This window comes from Cloeon dipterum, chromosome X (genome assembly GCF_949628265.1).
Source record: "Cloeon dipterum chromosome X, ieCloDipt1.1, whole genome shotgun sequence".
Taxonomy (NCBI): domain Eukaryota; kingdom Metazoa; phylum Arthropoda; class Insecta; order Ephemeroptera; family Baetidae; genus Cloeon; species Cloeon dipterum.
Window position 1 is genome coordinate 4,488,186 of NC_088790.1, and position 18,875 is coordinate 4,507,060.

The window sequence follows — 18,875 nt, forward strand, 5'->3', positions numbered from 1 at the left end:
ACGAAAAATCATTGATGAATGAACCATTTTAATTTTTCGAGAATTTTTTTATTTCCGGGCGGTGTTGTTTTTCTTGCGTGTGCGAGAAAGCAAAAGGAGTATAGATGCTCAGACAGATGTTAAGCAGGATGCCTACATCTCATCCAGGATTGGTCCAGGCACTACGCCACTGCAGCATACGGTGACGTCACTTTTACGCTCTCCTCTGGCTTACGCTCGCTCGCTGTCATCGATCATCGACCTTGGCTTCGTTCATCTGCTGTCTGCTGCGGTTGGTGCGTTTAATCTTGAAGACGATTTTCTTGTAAATGCGTAATGGATTTGTGTCTGTAATGAGGCGTTAACTATGTGACTCTCCAAACAAAATGTGATTTACAATCGTCAAAATGACCAACATTCGTCCAATGACTCAGGCCAAGTATCAGCTGCTGGTGGAAAGCAGAAGGTGAAAAAACATGAAAAATCACAAATTTTTTTGTGACCTGCATTTACGTGTGTAGCTTTGAACAATCCTTCAAATTAATGTATGCTGTCCGGAATGTTTTTAACGTTTGGTGTTTTACTACATTACAGAACCCTGTCAAATGCCAAATGGCCTGTTATTACGGTGGCATGTCTAGCCTTAGGACTCCTCACAGGATCTCTCATAGTTACCCTCCAGCTGCTCAAGAATTTACAATTCAAGTCCTGGTATGAGCTGTCAGGTAAGGCTTAATTCGTTTATATAAATACTTTCTAAAGTGGATATTATTTAGTGTATGATACTTTTTAAAATGAAAAATCTCACCATTTTTAAAGTCCTTAGAAAATTTATTACAAAATCGTCATGCAAATCATTGGCGAACACTGTCTCCTTATTGTAAAATCACAATTTTTCCTCAAAATTCGCACTCGAGAGGAATCGAAATCAAACAAAAAATTTAAATTATTTTCTTACTGTCCCACAGAAAATGCTACGTTTACGAACAAACGAGCTGAGTACTACGGAATGGCCTCAGCACACCCTGGAAAAGGGCTGACTGAGCTTCTGGTAATGTCGTCCGAGCCAAAAGCACCAGTGCATCATCCGTCTAAAAACTTCCTGAAGAGCAATCGAAGCAGCTCCTTCCCCTTCGTGGACAATCATCACCTTGTGTGCTACTATGCCATCCAGACCGAAGACTCGTACCAGCCTCTGCAGCCAGAGGCCATTGACCCCTTTTTGTGCACACATCTCGTAATTGCATTCGCCCAAATTGACAACTGCACCCTCCAACCAATCCGGCCAGAAGACCTGAAGATTTACGAAAAGGTGGTTGCCTTAAAGCAAACCAATCCTGCCCTGAAGGTCATGCTCTCTGTTGGGCAAATGACCCAAGATGGGGGCTTCTATGACCTTGTGCATTCCGAGACAAATAGAAAAAGGTACAAAAGACGTAGTTATCTTGAAATTATTTTATCATCTTTTGTTTGTTGAACAGTTGATGCAATCAAGTCATTTATGTTGTCTGAGATAAATAATTACAATGTTGTATTGTTCAAATGATATTTCTGATGATTCTTAAGAAATTAAGTTCTTTTTTCCAAAACTGTTAGGCCAGAAAATTGAAATTATTGAAGTATATAGCTTAAGGGTTGTTAAAGGGGGTGGGTGTAGGAATAACCAATTTTATGGTGGTTTCCAATGCAATGAAATTTATTTAATTCATCTAGAGATTTCCTTAAATTGTTATGGTCTTTATTCCAAATTCTTTTATGGGTAAAATATATCACCATGTTCCTCAGGTTTGCCAGACAAGCTGCAGCATTTTTGAACGAGATGAATATTGATGGGCTGGACCTTGATTGGGAGTTCCCCGAGTGGCCACCTCCAGGCAAAAATGGTGTTGAAAGGGCAGCTTTATCCAGCCTGTTGTACACCCTCCGCCGCAACTTCCGGGGCAGTCGCAGGCGCCTCCTTCTCTCTGTGGCCGTTGGAGCCCCGAAGGCCATCGCTGATGTCTCTTATGATGTACCTTTCATGGCGAAGTCAGTAATTTTGATTTTGTTAAATTTGTCACTCAATTCAATTTTCAGGTATGTTGATTTTGTCAATTTGATGACCTACGATTTTCACTCTTACATTTGGTACTTGCCTGTGACCGGTCACAATGCACCACTGTACTCCAATCACTACGATAAGGGCCTCTTCACAACCATGAACACGAATTGGTCTGCCAACTACTGGCACGAACTCGGCATGCCGAGGAAAAAGATCCAGATCGGCATCCCAACCTACGCTCACACCTTCAGGTATTTTTTGCCATTGAAGTAAATTGTAAAAATATAAAATTTGTGTATGTTACAGGCTGGTCAACCCTGAAAATAATGGTCTTAATGCTCCAGCAATCGGCTACGGCTCAATCGGAGCTAAAGGCTTTGCCAATTATTCTTTAATTTGCGACTTCATCAGCCAGCCAAACACTGGCGTTCGCTGGGACAATGAAAGCAAAGTTCCCTTTGCGTTCAACGACTACGACTGGGTGTCTTATGATAATCTTTCCAGTGTTGAACACAAGGTAATTGAGCGTTACGCTCTTAATATGATCTCTTTCCTCAAACGTGCACAGTCCATAACTCGAAATCAATACTAGATTGAAAATAGTGGACTGGTGGTCTATATAAAAATCGCAAAAGTGAGTTTGTTCAAGGAAAAATAATTGCATGTTAAAGCGTACTGAAGCCAGAGTCCCTTGTGCCAATTAAAAATAACCATTTGACTCAATGATATTTCTTTTGCAGGTCAGTTTGGTGAAGTCGATGAACTTTGGCGGCTCCATGGTTTGGTCCATCAGTCACGATGATTTCTCCGGCGGCTGCGGTCAGGGTAAATTCCCTTTGGTCAATAGAATCAAAGAGGTCCTTAAGCTACGCCACTCAGACTTAATGTTGTGACAAATGGAGCAGGGCTTGGCTGAGACCTTTGGTTTTGTGCCATTCCACAAACTCTGATCCTCTGCTGTTACCAAAGATTATATTAATCATGCATAACAATGTTATTTTTTGCAATGTTGCGCTTTACAGCCAATTTATACTTATTATTATCAAGGATCAAATGATTGTATGAATTATTACGGTATTTATTGCGTACAGAAATAATGCTTCTGGTGATACTACAAAGGGCTTTACTTTAGTGTTCAAGGACAAGCGCGTTTCCGGCCAAAAAATTGTCCATTCTACTTGAACCGTCAGGTAGAGATCAGAGATAAAGGATGCTTTTATATATTTACCGCAACCAGTCATTCCTGAATAATGTATTCCATTCTGAGTATGCCAATAATAATGTTTAGTGATATGTACAAATAGAATCAAAATATTTACAATCAGAAAGGCGTGCTGGCCAATCTCTCGAATTTCTGAAATGGTGCATGATGTATACTTTTAGAGTGTTCCTAGAAAATGTTCTGCAAACAGTGCTTTCAAGTCTGTGTGCTTTAAACACTAATAATACAGTAGTGATGTTAATGATGTTATTTTGATTTTTATTTTAAAATTTGTAAAATGCATTGAATACAGCGAAAGTTTGATCAAAAACTTTTTAATGTCACATAACTAAGCAGAGACAAAAAATATTCCAACACTTTGGCTGTCCAACAAGTCTTTTCTTTTTCCTCACAAATACCTAAATTAATTAATTCAAAGAGGGGGTAGCACATGCTGTCCACTGGACTTCCAAACTTGGCCACTTGGTTTGCAGGCACGTTAACATCGTGTTACTGTCAGACATGCTTGGTCCAACCAAACTCTCTAGAGTCACAGCCTGGCCTTCAACATACTCCACCTGGTTTGATCGATAAAAATGAAATACAATTCTCAGTTTGTACATGAAATACCATACCTTTCCATTGGGGCAAGATCTAGGTAGTCCGTTGTAATGATAGAGGGGAAATGTATCTGGCGTGGAACTATTTTCATTCGGGAAAAACTCATCCATGAAAGCATTCAACAGGATGATGCCCAAATTTTCACTATCCAACTTTTTCCTGATAATTTCAACACTGCAATAATTTCAATGCGTTAGTTTTCCTACTTAAACAGTTTTGACGGAAATATCGGCGTTGAAATTTCTACTTGGAGGTGGAAAAATTCCCAATATATCAAAAGGGGTCTTTATTTATTATATCCAATGTTTATTTGTGGTTGGAACTTAACTGGGAGAATTAATATTGGATTTCTAACACTTAATTTGAACTCTACAGGGTTGAACACCTGAGAAATGCTATCAAACTCAACGATTTAGGACCATCAGTCAGTCCCTCAAGGTTGGATTCGCCTCAATTGTTCCAATTCAGTAACCTTTAATGTTTTAGGGAAAATTTGACACCAAGAATTTTATTTCCACTATGTTAGGTTTCATTTTTTATGTTTAAGATACCTGAATTGAATGATGGATGCCATTTAAAAATATCAAAATAATTTTTCTCAGGCTTGGTTGTCAGAAAACCAAATTTAAAAAAAATCCATTATTACCACTAAAAATAACGCCAATTGTACAAATCTTTGAGGTTCATGCACGGCAGAACAGCTTTGAATATTATGTAGCTTCAAATTAAGATTTCCGTTTTAAAACTAGATATTTTAAAGCTACACAAATGAAAAAATTGAAGGGGGCTATTTCCAGGTAGAACTTCCGCAACTTCAAAAATTTTAACGCCTATAATTACCGTTTAAATTCACCTGGAACTTCTCACTTACTATTCTGGTTCCGAAACTAAATTTAAAGCATTGAGAACGTCTGTCAAGGATTTGGTGGGAATGAAGTTGTTCCCCTCAGGATCAAAATGCTTGAACACTCTGCGTCCAGCCTCACTGGCAGTTTCTGGGCTGACCAGCTTGCACTCCATTGAAAACAAAACTGAAATTTAATTAATTATTACTGTTATCCCTTGATAGGAGGGTAAAAATGGCCTACCTGTAAGGTGGGTGTCACTGCCCAAAACCCAAACAGGGTTTATTGGACTCTTATAGAAAGAACCAACTTCGACAAGACGCATGTGTTCCAGCAAAGTAAGGAATCCCACCTCGCTCTGCTTGTCAATGCCTTTCAGATCAAGACCACCAACATTTCGGACACTATCCCAGACATATCCGACAGCTCTGCCAGTCAGCAACAAATTAATCAAACTCTGGCTGCCGTATCCATGGCTTGCATCAATCATTGGCTCGCAAGTGTCAGAGAGCTCTTCCTTCAACACCTCGGACCCCTAGAAAAATGTGGTTTAGTCCTTTGTTTTTCCTGAGCGGGTAAAATTGGAATTTTAAGAATTTTTTTGGTATTTATTGTGCTTGTAGGCGTAAGCTTACCCTGGTGCACAGGACAGAGTATAGAAAAAGTAGAACACCATAAGTGGACTTGAGTTTGTCAATACGACTTTCAATTTCTGCAAGCAAATTTTCTCTGCTCAAACTGGTGATTCTGTGAATTCCAAAGATTACAAAACAAAATTAAATGAATTCACAAATCCCTACTGGAGTCTTTCGTGAAAATCAGATGAACAAACTTCACAGTCTGGCTTAGCAGGTGTAACTTCAGATTCTGGCATTGCTTGATCTTCTTGTGGGGCCTCTTCGGCAGGTGGTTCCCCAACAGTGCTTGACACCTGAGAAGCCTCCTCGAGATGCACAAGTTTGACGGAATGACCTTCGATCGCGGCCTGGAGCAGAACTTCACTCAAGGCACTTGCTAGCAACAAGTTACTTTGACTAGGATCCACCTGATAAAATGGATTTATGACATCAGACCATGAGACAATAATTGATCAATCTGTACCGTTCGCCATTGCTCCCGTAAAGTGATTTTCTGGAGAAGCGATTTCAGGATAAATGCTTGAACTGGGGCCAAAACTGCACACGGACCTCCTTCCCATTGAACCAGAGCGGTTGGCTCCAATTCACTAAACACGAATCCTGGAACATATGACATTCATCGCTATGAAAACCTAATTACAAAAGTGCAATCGATGATCTCGGTTGCATTAATTAACCAGTTTTCTCACCTTGCGACCATCTTCTGAAGACATCCTCTTTCAAAGAGTCTCCCCACAACAGGGTTTTGAAATCTTCAACTGACATTTTGGTGCTTTTTAAACACGAACAATTAAAATATCCTTTAATGAGTCACTAGCCAAAATTTTTAGCACGTTTCTGCACGTAAGGACGACTTTTTAAACCATAATTGCCGTTCTGACTGGTTGTGCAGCCTTGCGACTTACTAGGACTATGATAAGTTGTTAAACCACAGGGCGTCGATTAAAACGCTTTAGCAAGAAGTAAACTTTGGAGTGTTCTCTGCCACTCATGACAATATTTCGCCTAAATTTGCAAAGTTTTCCGATGAAGCTAGAGGGGTTGCTTTCGAATGATGCATTCGCTCAACACCAGACACGCCCCCTATGTGTCAAGCATTGCCAACATGAAAAATGTCAGCGGGTGGGAAACAACATTTTTAGTTTGTTCTGCGCTTTTTTCTCTTTAAAAAACCTCATTATCAGATTTAATTCGTTATTTTTGATATTTTAACGACAATTTTCCCATTGCGACTATCTAGCCGTAATCAGCGGTGTTCATGTTCGATATCATGGCGATAAAAAGGTGTGAACATTTGTGGGTTGCGGGCCTGCGGCTTTTTCTAGTGCACTTTTTCTCACCCCCCACCTATTTCATCGTTTCTTTTCATGATCTCCCCACCTCTCAAATGGCTGACGGCAATCGATTTGTGATATTGTTTGAATAAAAAAGGACGCTGCTCACACTTTTTACCGTCGCGATCGGCCCCGACGAGATCTTTCAAAATATGTAAGTATCCAGTGATAAGGCGCGACGCCGAAAGGGCCGCCAAACGCGGGGACGCTGGCCAAATCGGCGTTTTAGCAAGCGTAATGGGTTGTTTGATGGTGTGTTTACCCCCTCTATGCTATCTTGTACAAGATTGATAGATAGCTCCTCCGGACCAAAGCGAGGACATCGCTTTGCGGGTGATTTTATTAGCGGTCAACGGCGCGGCGCCCCCGTGACCCTTCGAGGCCCCTTTTCTCGCCCAGCGGCGTCTTCAGGTGCATTTTAACGTGCGCCCAGACCCAGAGTCGAAGGCTTGGAACCTAATTAATGAGCTGTGTTATTGTGCAAGGCCACGTCGGTCTCGGATGAAAAAATCCCGAGCCCCTAAGAAGTCTCAGTCAGTCATTAGTATTCCCAGTGGCAAATGTTGAATGAAGTGCGAACGTAAATATTGTCCCAACTTTCGGCGCCGAACATTGCCCGCCGATTCGCGTCTGATCGACAACCGCCGCGACCTTGAAACGCTTCAGTGGCAAGCCACCGCCGCTCAAACCACTCTCCTTCCGCGCTATCCAAATTAACCCTTTATTTTTGTGACTTTTGTCTCAACGGGGGTGTATTTCAAAGATTCTGTTTGATCAGTCGAAACGTAGCGTTGTGCTTGTGCTCGCCCTGGCCGGAAATTACAGTCGGCTCGACTCTCGACTAATGGTGCGCTTTATCATCGCTCACCATCCTGTGTCCGGGAGAGCAGTGAATGATTTCCACTGTTTCTCCAAGAAAATTCACACTCTTTGTTAATAATTGAATTTTCAATTGCAGGTCTAATTGAAAAGTGCTAGAAACGGCTGCGGCGCGTTTTATTACTGGCGGTGACAAGCTGCCAGGCTGGCGTCCACACAAGGGGAGATCCGAGTGGGACCGTCCCACCAGGTAAAATCCAAAATTTGTGTTCTGCTGGCCTTTTCATAAAGGTTTGATGCTACAAAACCCAGGGAAATACTTGTTGCCTATGTTGAAACGCCCCTAAGCTAAAATTTACCTAAATTTATGAGAAAAGTAGCTTTTCAAATGGTGAGGACTGTCTCCTTACTTGCAATCTTATTTAATTCCACGACAAAAAAGTGTTCAAAAATGTGTCTTACACCTAAGGGCAGATTTCAACGAGAGGAATCGAAAAATAATACCGAGCAAATTTAATTTTAAATGTAGCAAGTTCCTTTTTCAATTATTGCTCATTGTAGATTGAATTATTTATTATTATCTATCCACTTAAACGAAAGGTTAGCAATGCTGTGTACTTCTCCGATGATCCCTAATATTTTCTTATTTCTTTGTTCAGGCTCGGTTGCCTGATCTAGTGGTCGACAACGGTGTGGAAAGGCAATCGGAAACCCCAGAAAAAGTGCGGGAGGAGTTGAGATGGGTTCCAAACGTTGTGGTGGACACGGATTTGCGCATGTTCTTGAGTGGTGCCCGTTCAATTGCTGCCTTTCAAGGTTTGTGTGACGGTGCGTCTCCAGAGGACGGCTACCTGCTGGCTTCGCGCGACGACATTTCCCTCAACGCTCACAGTGTGGTAAACTCGAGCCAGATAGTGCGCTGAGCGGCTGAGACTGATGCTTTCTTTACCCTCAGCTTCATGACTCTGGTTACAATCACGGCAAAGCCCTGGATGCTCTCGCGAAATGCCCTGCGCCTGATGGCATTGACAAAAAGTGGTCTGAGGAAGAGACCGTAAGTTTTGTGAGGCTTATCCTGTGACGGTGTGTTTAACGGAAATTGTGCCGTTCTAGAAACGTTTTGTGAAAGGCTTGCGCCAGTTTGGCAAAAATTTCTTCAGGATTCGCAAAGACTTGCTTCCACACAAAGACACTGTGAGTTTTAGCTTCAATTTGTGTTATTGGCAGAGTCCTAATCTTTTTGTACAAATCAGGCTGAGTTGGTGGAGTACTACTACCTGTGGAAGAAAACTCCAGGTGCGAACAACAATCGCCCTCATAGACGGAGACGACAGGGCAACTCCCTCAGACGTAGTCGCAACACGAGAAACTCACGACTCCCTAAGGAGTCGGATTCCAGTAAGTCGTGTTGTATTTTGATCCGCCTTGCAGAATGCAGACAACGATCGTGCACTCACAAACAATTTATTATTCAAGGTGTGGGTTCGTCAAGACCAAATTCAAAAGAGCAGAGCGAGGGGGCTGGAAGCTCTGCGAGCGAGGAGGAAAACTCGGAGGATGATTCTGAGGGACCTACTGGCTTCCAATGTAGTCACTGCTTCACAACAAGTGAGTGTTTTTTGTTTTGTTTGTAGACATGAAAATTCTTGTTCTATACACCGTATCAGTTTATTAGGCAATTTTCTGTTGCACAAATTGATTTAAGATGTTCATACTTATAAACTTAAGAAACTTTTCATGTTAACATTGATATTTGTTATTTTTAACTTGCCCCAGGGCTGAATTTCTACACCGCTGGTTTTTACTGTTTTATTTAAATTGTGAAAAAAGAAAAATATTTTGTTATTAATTTTTGTTATTCTCTTTCTCCTCTGTACCACAAATGCTCCGAACGTTTTGTATGCGTAGGCTAGCGATTTACAAATTTAGGGAATAGAGTGATGTGATTGGCATTTTGGGGAAGCGAGTTTTACTTTTTCATAGTGAGGTTGGTTTCACAACAACATATATCTTTACTGTAGCATAATTGGGATTAGTTTAATGTTATCCTCTGGATGTGCATACCTTACATTCGTTAAATCTTTATAACAAGATCGCATTCTTTCCACAGCTTCACGTGACTGGGCGCCTCTGAACAAAGAACAAAAGAGCCCGATCCTCTGCTCAGAATGCAGGGCTTATCACAAGAAGAACGGAGAGCTGCCACCCGTTCCAGCCGCGCCTCCAGGTGGAAGGGATTCAAGAGACTCGCCATATCTCTTTAGGCCTGTCCAGCCAGATGAAGCTGCTGCCGCTGCCGCAGCAGGAAGAATGAGAACGCGCACCAGAGTCAAGGAAGCTGTGAGCAAAATCACCTCTTGCCCTTCCAAATTTGTGCTAATTTTGTGTGAACAGCCTGCCCGAGGAGGAGGCCGGAAAAGGGGTAGTGGAACGGACACTCCTGAAAGCGAAGCTGATAAAAAGTGTAAATCCCCGAGCGCCTCAAGCAACTGTTCTTCTTCCCCCAGTGATAAAAAGAAAAAGAAAACTGAAACCGCCAAAGCACTTAAGCGGAGCCAGACTGAAATGGAGAATGACGACGATAAGGATGCCAGTTTTAAGAGGAAGAAAGGAGATCAGCCAGAGGTCTGTATCTGTCTTTATTTACCTAATTTGTTTGAAAACCTTCCATAGTGGGGAGTTCCCAGGAGAGATTTGATATGTTGTGGGGTTCATAATTATGAAGTGTATAAAACAAAAATCTGTCTAGTCAATCGCCGTAGAATCCTAGGGAAAGATATTGTGTTTCACGAAATTGTTTCTCAAGTATCTACGGGTCTGATTTTTGTAGCACATCAAAAGAAATTATTGTAATGGCTGTATGAAAAGCAGCAGCATTGAGTCTTGCATCGTTGCGCGAGTGCCATAAAATCGTAAGAATTGGTGGCACCAGCTGTTGGTGGCTTTGAACATCAAGGGCTTTCGCTAATGGCGAATTAACAAAAACTATAAATAATTACAAGTCTCGCCTGTAATCTCCCATAATTTATTGCAGCGCTTACTTAAAATTCAAGTGTTCGGTAATACTTATTCTAGATATTTTAATTAACGCATGGATAAGCTCAGCGTGGACGTGGATTAATTTAATCAGCAGTTCTTGAAAGTTAATATGATATGATTGATCCAGATTTTCACTAAAAAATATAATATAATATATCATTTTGATGTATTGGAAATGTAAAACAAAACTAAGTTGTGATTGTTCCTCTTTAAATTTCAGAGCCCTGCCAGCAGCATTAGTTCAGACAGCGGCAACGTTTTGGATGAGGAAACTAACGAAAATGAAGGAGAAATCGAGGTGCCACCTGAGCCAGAAGCGGCGAGCTCTGGTTCAGGCTCGCCTGTCACTGCCACTCCCTTCCCGCCAAGCACGCCTCCTGTCGAACCAGGTGCTGCCGAAAAGCCAATTTTACCTGAGGACATTAAAAAAGAAGAGCCTCAAGTTGAAGAAAAGCCTCAAATCGAGGACATGGAGCCTGCCGCTCCTCCGCCTGAGGTGAAACCTGAGGAAGAGGCGAAGGAAACCGTGGCTGAAATCACTGCCGAAATAGCCGCCCCTCCTAACAATAAGGAAGAACCGGCCATCATTAAAATCGAGCCAGTCGAGCGTCCTCCCACACCGGAAGCAAAGGAGGAGAAATGCAAGCCTCAGGTGGTTCCCCCTGCGCCGCCGCCTCAACTTCTCATGCCGGCCGGCGGTCCCTATGGAGGCTTCCTGCCGCCAGGGCCACCCTTCGCGCCCCCCTTGTCTATGCCTGAGCAGATGTCGGAAGACGGTGCCAACCAGAACGAGCCGCAAAATTTGAAAATCAAGCAGGAAATCATCATCCCGCCTCCGCCAACCGGAGACATGATGATCGACCCTCTGCAGCAGCTAAAGGAGGTCAAGGTGCCAGGCTACTCGCCCACCAACCTCGTGTCCACGGCCGTGTCCCAGCCCCTCCCCCCGAACAGCCAACCCCCGGAATCGAGCCCCTACTCTTCCCTGGAAATAAAGAAAGAGGCCGTGGAGCCCGCCAAGTCCCCGAAGCCCGCGAGCCGGCCTTCGAGTCCGCGGTGCTCACCCGCCCCGACACGAGCGACCCCGCCGATCAGGCCGGGCCCCTCGCCCTCAGCGGGTCGGGCGTCGCCAAGCGCGCCTTCGCCCTCGTCAGCGGGCGGCAACCCCATGGTGCCCATCTCCTCAGCCATGGGCATGCCGCCGTCCGTGGCCTCTTCTCCGTTCGTGGCGCACCCGGCCCTGCTGCACGCGCCGCACCACCCGGCGCACCACCACGCGCCGCACCCCCTGAGCTACCACGCGTTCCACCCGCACCACCACCCCGCCTACTCGTATCCCTTCCCGTTCCCCTATCCGTACTCGCCTCTGCCGCCTCAGCTGCCTCCGCGCATGCAGTCAGTGCCTCCGAGTGGTGCCCCCGAACCTGGACCGACGCCCCCTCGGCAGGAGGAACAGCCTCCCTCCGCGCCGTCCACCCCGTCGTCCTCGCACAAGAAGCACCACCGCTCCACGCCCCCCTCCAGCGGTGGTGGCGGCGGCGGCCACCACTCGTCCTCGTCGGGCTCGTCGCACCACCACCATCACCACCAGTCTTCGGAAAGATCTTCCTCCTCGTCAGGGCACCACAAACACTCATCGTCGTCGTCGTCTCACCACCAGTCTCCGGGGCTGATGATGCATCCTGGATCTCAGCTGATGCCGTCGGCGCAGACGTCGTCGCTGGAAAACCTGCGCGCCGCCTCGCACGGCTTCCAGCAGCAACACCAGCAGCAGCAGCAACAGCAGCACTCGCCCGGCGGCCCGTCGCCCCTGCACCCCCTGCACCACATGCAGCACCATTTGCCACCCCACATGTCGCGACATCCGATGCTACCTCCGGAGGAGCCAAAGTCTGAATCAGACTCCATCATGCCTGACGAGGAAGAGGTGCCAAGTCCCAACCACATACCTAGAGGCCCCAGCCCGGAGCCGAAAATAGAGGACACCGAGTGCCACCGAAGCCAAAGCGCCATGTGAGTTTTTCTTCTTCTTCCTTGCCTTATTTTATCTCATATTCAAATCTCCCAGTGAACATGCTTTGCCAAAACACAAAAAATACCCCAGATCGTGGTAAAACGTGTTTAGAGCAATTTAAAACAATCATTTTGGCATTTCTTGTTCTAGGAGTTTACAAAAGTTTTGTGTAAAACTGAGGCATGTATTTTAATTAATTTATTGACAAAATTACGATTTTAAGGCACTTTAAGGATTCAATCCCACTGCTGGCACTGGGCATTCTATACAATTTATTTATGTGTCAAAAATAAAAAATAAAATAAGTCTAGCCAAGCTTTAACTTTTTTAATGAAACAAAAATATTTACCAACGTTTGTTCAGAAATTTGCTGGACTGAATTTTGTTTTAGCACTTTTAACTTGTCAGAAAAGGGTTTTAAAATGTATAGAATGCACAGGGGCAGGATTAATTCCGATCTTCAAGTAATTAATTGGCACGATCTATCAGAGCCTGTGAACACTAACAAGGAAACTCTGATGATACGACGTTTTGGCTTTTGGTAAAATCATTGAATTCGTGTGGTATTCGTGTATTATTCGACAGAGTTCCCCTTTTCTTGCAATATGGAAATTCGAGTTTGGTTGTTGAAAAATGCTCAATTTTTCCGCTACCAAGACGAATTTAATGTTATGAACGTATGGCACTTCCGCGAATCCATCCAAACCAATGCATTGAAGTATTTCATATCATCACATCTACACGAAATTGATAATTTCACCAAAAAATTTAACTTTCCAATCCAAAGTTGCCTTTAAAGTGTATATTGTTACTAAACTCACTCCCGTTGGCTCTGGTTACAGATTTTTGCGCCACTGGAACCGTGGAGACTACAATTCATGTGCACGCACAGATCTTACTTTCAAGCCAGTGCCTGATTCAAAATTGTCTCGCAAGCGTGAAGAGCGAATGAGGAAGCAAGCTGAACGAGATAGAGAAGAACGAGAAAAAGCGGCCGCTTTAACGGTTAGTTGTTGATTTTATTTTATCTTGAGAAGAAATTAATGTGTCTTTGCAGAGAAAAATCACCACACCGGACAAACAAGACGTCCCCAAGCCCCCCTCGAGAGGTCCAATCGAAACCATCACTTCGCCTTATGACCGATTTGCACCAAGACCAGGTTACCCTGACACACCAGCTTTAAGACAATTAAGGTGAATACTGAAACGCTAAAAAAGGAAAATTATGCTCTAGATGGAACGAGATCTTTTTCCTAGGTTTTTGTTATAGTTAATAGACATGATTTTAACTGGAACAATGCTTTTTAGTGAATACGCCCGTCCTCACGCCGGTTATTCCCCTGGTGGTATGCCTCGATCAGCTGGACCTCCTGTGCTTGGCCTTCCGCCCCAGTGTATGGACCCCATGCTGCAATACCACTTATCAAACATGTACGGCCCAGGATCCAGAGAGAGGTAACACTTTCGAAACGGCCCATTTTTCGCACTACAGTAAACTTCGCCAACAGGATGGAGTTAGAGCACTTGGAGCGCGAAAAGCGTGAAAGGGAAATGCGGGAGCTACGAGAGAGGGAGCTGAACGACCGGTTGAAAGAGGAGCTGATGAAGAACGCTGTTGCCAGCGGAGCACCCCGCCTTCCAAATCCCATGGACCCCCATTGGTTAGATATCAGCCGCCGGTAAGCTATCGACGAAATCTGCGCCTCGTTTCACTCAACTAGCAACTAGCTATTTATTGGTTTAATCGCTCTCTCTCTGTCAAGGCTAACGCCTTATCTTGGTTACAGGTATGCCGCCGGTCCAAACCCGTCGGCCGCTGCAGCAGCCGTCGCGAACGCAACCGCGGCGGCCGCGGCAATGCAGCAGTACGGCATGTACCCACCCCCTCTCGGTCCCGGCGGGCCGGTGTTGAGTCCCCTTGAGCGAGACCGCTTGGAACGACTAGGTACTTTTTAATCAGCCGACTGCTATTTTGAACGGATTGTAATGTTATTTTGCTATCTTCAAGGTTACGGTCGTCCTGGTGGCCTTATTCCCCGAGACCCAACGCTTGGCATCCCCCACCCAGCAGAACTGCTAGGTCGCCAGTATGGAGATCAAATTGCTCATCAGGTAAGTGTCTCATGAAATGTTTTCAGGGCCGAGCATGAGAATAACTTAATGCGGATAATTTTTGCAGCTCTTAATCTTTGGCTTTTTAGCTCTCCCGCCAACAGGGTTGCAAAAAATGACATTAAAATAAATGCAGTGTTTTTTTTTTCAATTTTTACCAGTTTTTTTGCAGGCAATGTTTGCACCTCAGTTTTCAATAATTTTCTAATATATTTGCTCACTACCTCGACGTGATATGTTTTCATAGTACAATTTTTGGAGAAATTGAGTTCAATTTCGAATTACTTGTAATAAATGCCTAAAACAAACCCTTTAGACTGCAACTAAATATGCTAAATTATTTAATTTTGGTAATTTTTGACGAACCATCGATTTAAAAGTTCCACAGAATTAAATTTATATTTTTCATTAATCAATTTTGATTTTTTTGTTACAGTTATCAGCTCAAGCGGAGTTTCAGCGGCAATTAATGCTCGAGCGGGACCGTTTTGGGCAGACTCAGATGCATCCAGCTTCCCTCGTAGCTCAGCATGAGGAATACATGAGGTACGAGACAGTACGCATTGGCGATCAGATTTTTGTAATGCCCGTTAGAAAGTTTTAGCAACAATTTTAAAGTTGAGCAAGGCAATTCTAAGCTTGTGACTCCATACTTTGGTCCACATTTTTGTGGAATTTGCCGCTCCCTCGTAAAATAAAGATACAAGAAAATAGTTAATAAAATTTGTAGCCTTGGACTTTTGTTGTTATCCTTTTTTTAGTTTTATCCTAAGTCGAGTTTTGTTTTGAGTGGTTTTGAGATTTTCAGTGCCTTTTCCTATAAAATGCTGATCTCATTTAGGCAACAACGAGAGCGCGAAATGAAAGTAAGAGCCCTAGAAGAAGCTGCCAGGGGAAGTCGGCCCTGAGATGAAGAAGTGCACAAATATTAGAAAAGTTTAGGTTAAGCGGGTAGCTAGGGGCCTAGTCTCGATTGAAATATTTGTATGTAAACAATGATAACAATTAGTTGCACCTTCACTACTTTTCCCTTTCCCAGCCCGTGGAAAAATTGTAATCATAGTTAAGAGGTAATTTTGACGCGATCTAAATGTTGGACATATTTTCTTGAAGCGAGAATTCATTGCGACTTGATGGCTACGTAAAGTGTACGTTATTGTAAATACGAGAAAAATAAGCACTCACACAAATTTTTGACAGGGCTTGCGACAAAAGTTTTTATCCAGAGTAGACCGAGGTAGAATGTATTGTTAAAATTGTACGCACTCTTTTCATTTGAATTGAAAAATCTACGTCTGGTTTATAACGTAGCACTTTTTACCATCATAATTTATTTTTTAGCCGACGATTTGTCTGTTTTTCTGACAAATAGATAATTTATGTGTACTTTTGCGCAAATGAGGTTGTATATAGGTATTTTTAAAAATCTCTTCTTGTGGCCAATCAATCAATCTTGTTACTTGGGCTGATTTTTAACAAGATTTTTAGGAATGCCATCGCCCTGTTCATTTTTTATTAAATACATAATTAATTAACACCTGCCAACTGCGTTGGTGGCATTGAACGTTTATTTTAATTAATTGAATCTCAATTTAATTCTAAAAGAGGCGCTTTCACAAACATTCTAACAAACATGGTACAGCAAATTATAATTCTACACTACTCGCCTTTGACAAAGATGGACCTTCAATAGTTCTTAACAAGGAAATTAGCTAAAGTTGATCAAGTGCAAATTACCTGGAATTTTGACCAATCCGGAAACGTTTATTATTTCAACGGGGCCATATCGAAAAAACAATGTAGTACTCTCTGTCTCAGCAAGAAATCTTTACGAAAGGAGAAAAAACATAAATTTGTGTGTCCCTGATTTAACACCTTAAGTGGCTACAAATAAAAATACATGAGATGAGTGTTCCCTTTCACGCAATACTATATTACTAATTAATAACAACAATAAGCAGTATTTTCATAGCAAATATTTTTTGTTCGATTAGCGATGAACCACAAATCATGTGTACATAAATATAATTAAAGCAGCGAATCGTTATCATGTTAAAATGAAAGTAAAAATCGCAGCAAAAACCACTGTCAGAATGTATCGTAATTTGAATTTCGAATGCGGCAGATTACCATTGACAATATTTTGGAATCAGCCAAAAATTCCATTAAATGATATGTATGTCAAAAATTAGTAAAGCTTAAGAATTCCTTAAATTGAAGTGACAATGGAAATTGGAAATGTTCGAATCGGCCACCGCGTAGCCGTCAAGTGCTGGAAAAAAGAGCTGCCATTTTGTGACATCATCAGTGTCATGGCTGCTCGTTCCTTGCCGATTGTTTGGTTTTTATATGAAAATCATGTTATTAGGCGTATTGCGATATAATTTATTGCTGAGGGTCCAATTAGGTTAATCGGCCCAATTACTCCACGTCCCGAAATCGGCAGAAATTAATTAAACGGTTATTTTGGTGGATTTTGTTTAAAATTGCTGTAATTGTTCTCTGATTGGCTTGTAGACAGCAGCGCCACAGCGAGAGCCAGCTCAATTAAACTAGCCAATCGGAGAACAGCTTTCTTCCCGCCAAATTAACGGTTTTTACGTTTCCACTGATTTTGGGCCAAGTGATTCGGCTTCCCAACTCAATTTAACCTTCAGGAATCGATTGTCACTTTCAAAATTAAAATTCCTTTTGCTCAATTTTAAAATGTTTTCCACCCTGAGCAGTGATGACGTCACAAAATGGCCGCTCTCTTTTTCCCCAGCCCTTGACAGGTAAAATCGAGGTTAATTCCAAAAATTCCAACAGCCTCCTGCTTTTGACTATTATAAAAATGACGTTTAAAATTAATATTTTTTATATACGTGTCCTTTAATTTTAATCTGCTGTATTCGAAACAGGTCCGATCAGACCCAGAAAAAAGCAGTTCAAGTCTCACGATGGATCTAAGTAACGATTGAAAATGCATTTTTCTGCTAGAAGTGTAAAAGTGTATTGTAAGCAGTTGGCTTGAACGGTGTAACTGAACTATTCTTCATCCCACAAAGTGTACTCGGGAAAACCAAATCGAGAGGGAGCCATACCAATAAGCCCCTGCTATTACGGGTTTATGGTCTCTTTTTTGTAACTTTTTGGTTGGTTTGGCGAGCTGAAGAAAAAATATTTAAAAGTGGATAAATGTGTGTCACTAAAATTGGTATGAGAGAAAGAAAACTCCAGCAAAAATCACGTAACAACTGCAGTTAATTTTAATAGTTTTAATTACTTATACAGGCATAAATAAATATCACATAGAATGAAGGATTTTACGTAGACAGAATCCTTTGGTTTTCAACTATTTATTTTTCTGTTTGAATGTGTTTTGACTGATACAAAAGTGAATAAAATTATTCTATAATCAAATTGAGATTCGTTTCATTTCATCTGCGAACAATAAGAAAAAGAAGCCGTTCCTCCTATTCATCGCAGGCCTGTTTTGTATTCAATTATTCTCTGACTCGTAAAGGCTTCTCCCCTGAACGCGTGTGTAACATTTTCTTGCATTTAGCACAAAAGAAACGCACGGGCGACGAAATAAAAGCACCTGCTCTCGGCACGAAATAAATTAATTTCTTGTACGAGCTCGACGTCTCTCTTGAAATGTGATTTGATATTTAACAACATCTCTTGCTTGCTAAACTTTTGCCACTGGAGAAGTTTTCTGCCTTCGTTTTAATTAATCACCGTTTCCCCACAGCGCCCACCACAAAAAGCGACGGAAAATAAGCGAAGCACAGGTGAATTTTCTGCAGGCGGCGGCGGGGAATATTATGTTCCTCTCTCCAAGTGCTGCACTTGACGGGCTTCAATTTTATGCTTTTGATTTTTACATTTTGTCATCACGAAGCAAGCAGCCGAGTTTCGTTTATCAGGATCAATTGATGAAAATTGGAATTTAAACTTACTCTCCAAATCAATACTGACAAGAGGCTATAAAATATCGTTAAAGTTGATTTGTGCCTGACAAAAATTTGAGTCGCAATTTAATTTCAGATTTTGCCAAATTTCTCGAAAAATGAAGCAGTTAGTCAATGATTTTCGGCTTGTTATCGATTCCTCTCGTCGCGATCTATTAAAAAAAGCGAATTGTGAAGAAAAAATCCCTAAATTGGGAGATAATTGATGTTCACAAATTCAAACGGCCATACGTAGAAACTTTTCAGGCAGAGGTAAAATATTTTTCAGATTTTCTC

At 42.4% G+C, this 18,875-nt stretch overlaps 3 protein-coding genes across 4 annotated transcripts; 2 read left to right on the forward strand and 1 right to left on the reverse strand.

Annotated features, from left to right (window-relative positions):
- The first annotated feature begins 257 nt into the window (after window positions 1-257).
- Window positions 258-3,615, forward strand: LOC135945586 (chitinase-3-like protein 2). The gene is made up of 7 exons (XM_065493373.1): window positions 258-445; window positions 574-704; window positions 948-1,404; window positions 1,765-2,007; window positions 2,056-2,271; window positions 2,327-2,537; window positions 2,761-3,615. Exons 1-7 carry the CDS (start codon window positions 387-389, stop codon window positions 2,911-2,913), a joined length of 1,470 nt encoding a protein of 489 aa, XP_065349445.1. The 5' UTR covers window positions 258-386; the 3' UTR covers window positions 2,914-3,615.
- Window positions 3,480-6,443, reverse strand: LOC135945587 (ubiquitin carboxyl-terminal hydrolase MINDY-3 homolog). The gene is made up of 8 exons (XM_065493374.1): window positions 6,015-6,443; window positions 5,789-5,925; window positions 5,488-5,732; window positions 5,323-5,434; window positions 4,931-5,222; window positions 4,714-4,873; window positions 3,857-4,016; window positions 3,480-3,799 (listed from the first exon to the last, which is right to left on the reverse strand). Exons 1-8 carry the CDS (start codon window positions 6,088-6,090, stop codon window positions 3,650-3,652), a joined length of 1,332 nt encoding a protein of 443 aa, XP_065349446.1. The 5' UTR covers window positions 6,091-6,443; the 3' UTR covers window positions 3,480-3,649.
- A 214-nt stretch (window positions 6,444-6,657) lies between these two features.
- Window positions 6,658-18,045, forward strand: Gug (Grunge). Of its 2 annotated transcripts, none has more exons than XM_065493364.1 (18): window positions 6,658-6,813; window positions 7,618-7,728; window positions 8,138-8,374; window positions 8,434-8,532; window positions 8,592-8,672; window positions 8,732-8,876; window positions 8,955-9,086; window positions 9,589-9,818; window positions 9,873-10,103; window positions 10,738-12,530; window positions 13,374-13,536; window positions 13,589-13,725; window positions 13,840-13,986; window positions 14,040-14,210; window positions 14,295-14,476; window positions 14,540-14,643; window positions 15,080-15,189; window positions 15,485-18,045. In XM_065493364.1, exons 3-18 carry the CDS (start codon window positions 8,255-8,257, stop codon window positions 15,549-15,551), a joined length of 3,912 nt encoding a protein of 1,303 aa, XP_065349436.1. In that variant the 5' UTR covers window positions 6,658-6,813; window positions 7,618-7,728; window positions 8,138-8,254; the 3' UTR covers window positions 15,552-18,045. The 2 variants fall into 2 exon arrangements, with proteins under 2 accessions (XP_065349436.1, XP_065349437.1); XM_065493365.1 differs by having other exon boundaries at window positions 6,659-6,813; window positions 14,319-14,476.
- Window positions 18,046-18,875: the final 830 nt, after the last annotated feature.

Coding starts and splice junctions, on each gene's coding strand:
- LOC135945587 (XM_065493374.1), bottom strand. CDS start 6,090: ATGTCAGTTGAAGATTTCAAAACCCTGTTGTGGGGAGACTCTTTGAAA. Junction 5,733..5,788: donor TACGGGAGCAATGGCGAACG/GTACAGATTGAT, acceptor CCATTTTATCAG/GTGGATCCTAGTCAAAGTAA. Junction 4,017..4,713: donor TTAGTTTCGGAACCAGAATA/GTAAGTGAGAAG, acceptor AAATTATTGCAG/TGTTGAAATTATCAGGAAAA.
- Gug (XM_065493364.1), top strand. CDS start 8,255: ATGTTCTTGAGTGGTGCCCGTTCAATTGCTGCCTTTCAAGGTTTGTGT. Junction 12,531..13,373: donor CACCGAAGCCAAAGCGCCAT/GTGAGTTTTTCT, acceptor CTCTGGTTACAG/ATTTTTGCGCCACTGGAACC. Junction 13,726..13,839: donor CCAGCTTTAAGACAATTAAG/GTGAATACTGAA, acceptor AATGCTTTTTAG/TGAATACGCCCGTCCTCACG.
- LOC135945586 (XM_065493373.1), top strand. CDS start 387: ATGACCAACATTCGTCCAATGACTCAGGCCAAGTATCAGCTGCTGGTG. Junction 446..573: donor CTGCTGGTGGAAAGCAGAAG/GTGAAAAAACAT, acceptor ACTACATTACAG/AACCCTGTCAAATGCCAAAT. Junction 2,008..2,055: donor GATGTACCTTTCATGGCGAA/GTCAGTAATTTT, acceptor TTCAATTTTCAG/GTATGTTGATTTTGTCAATT.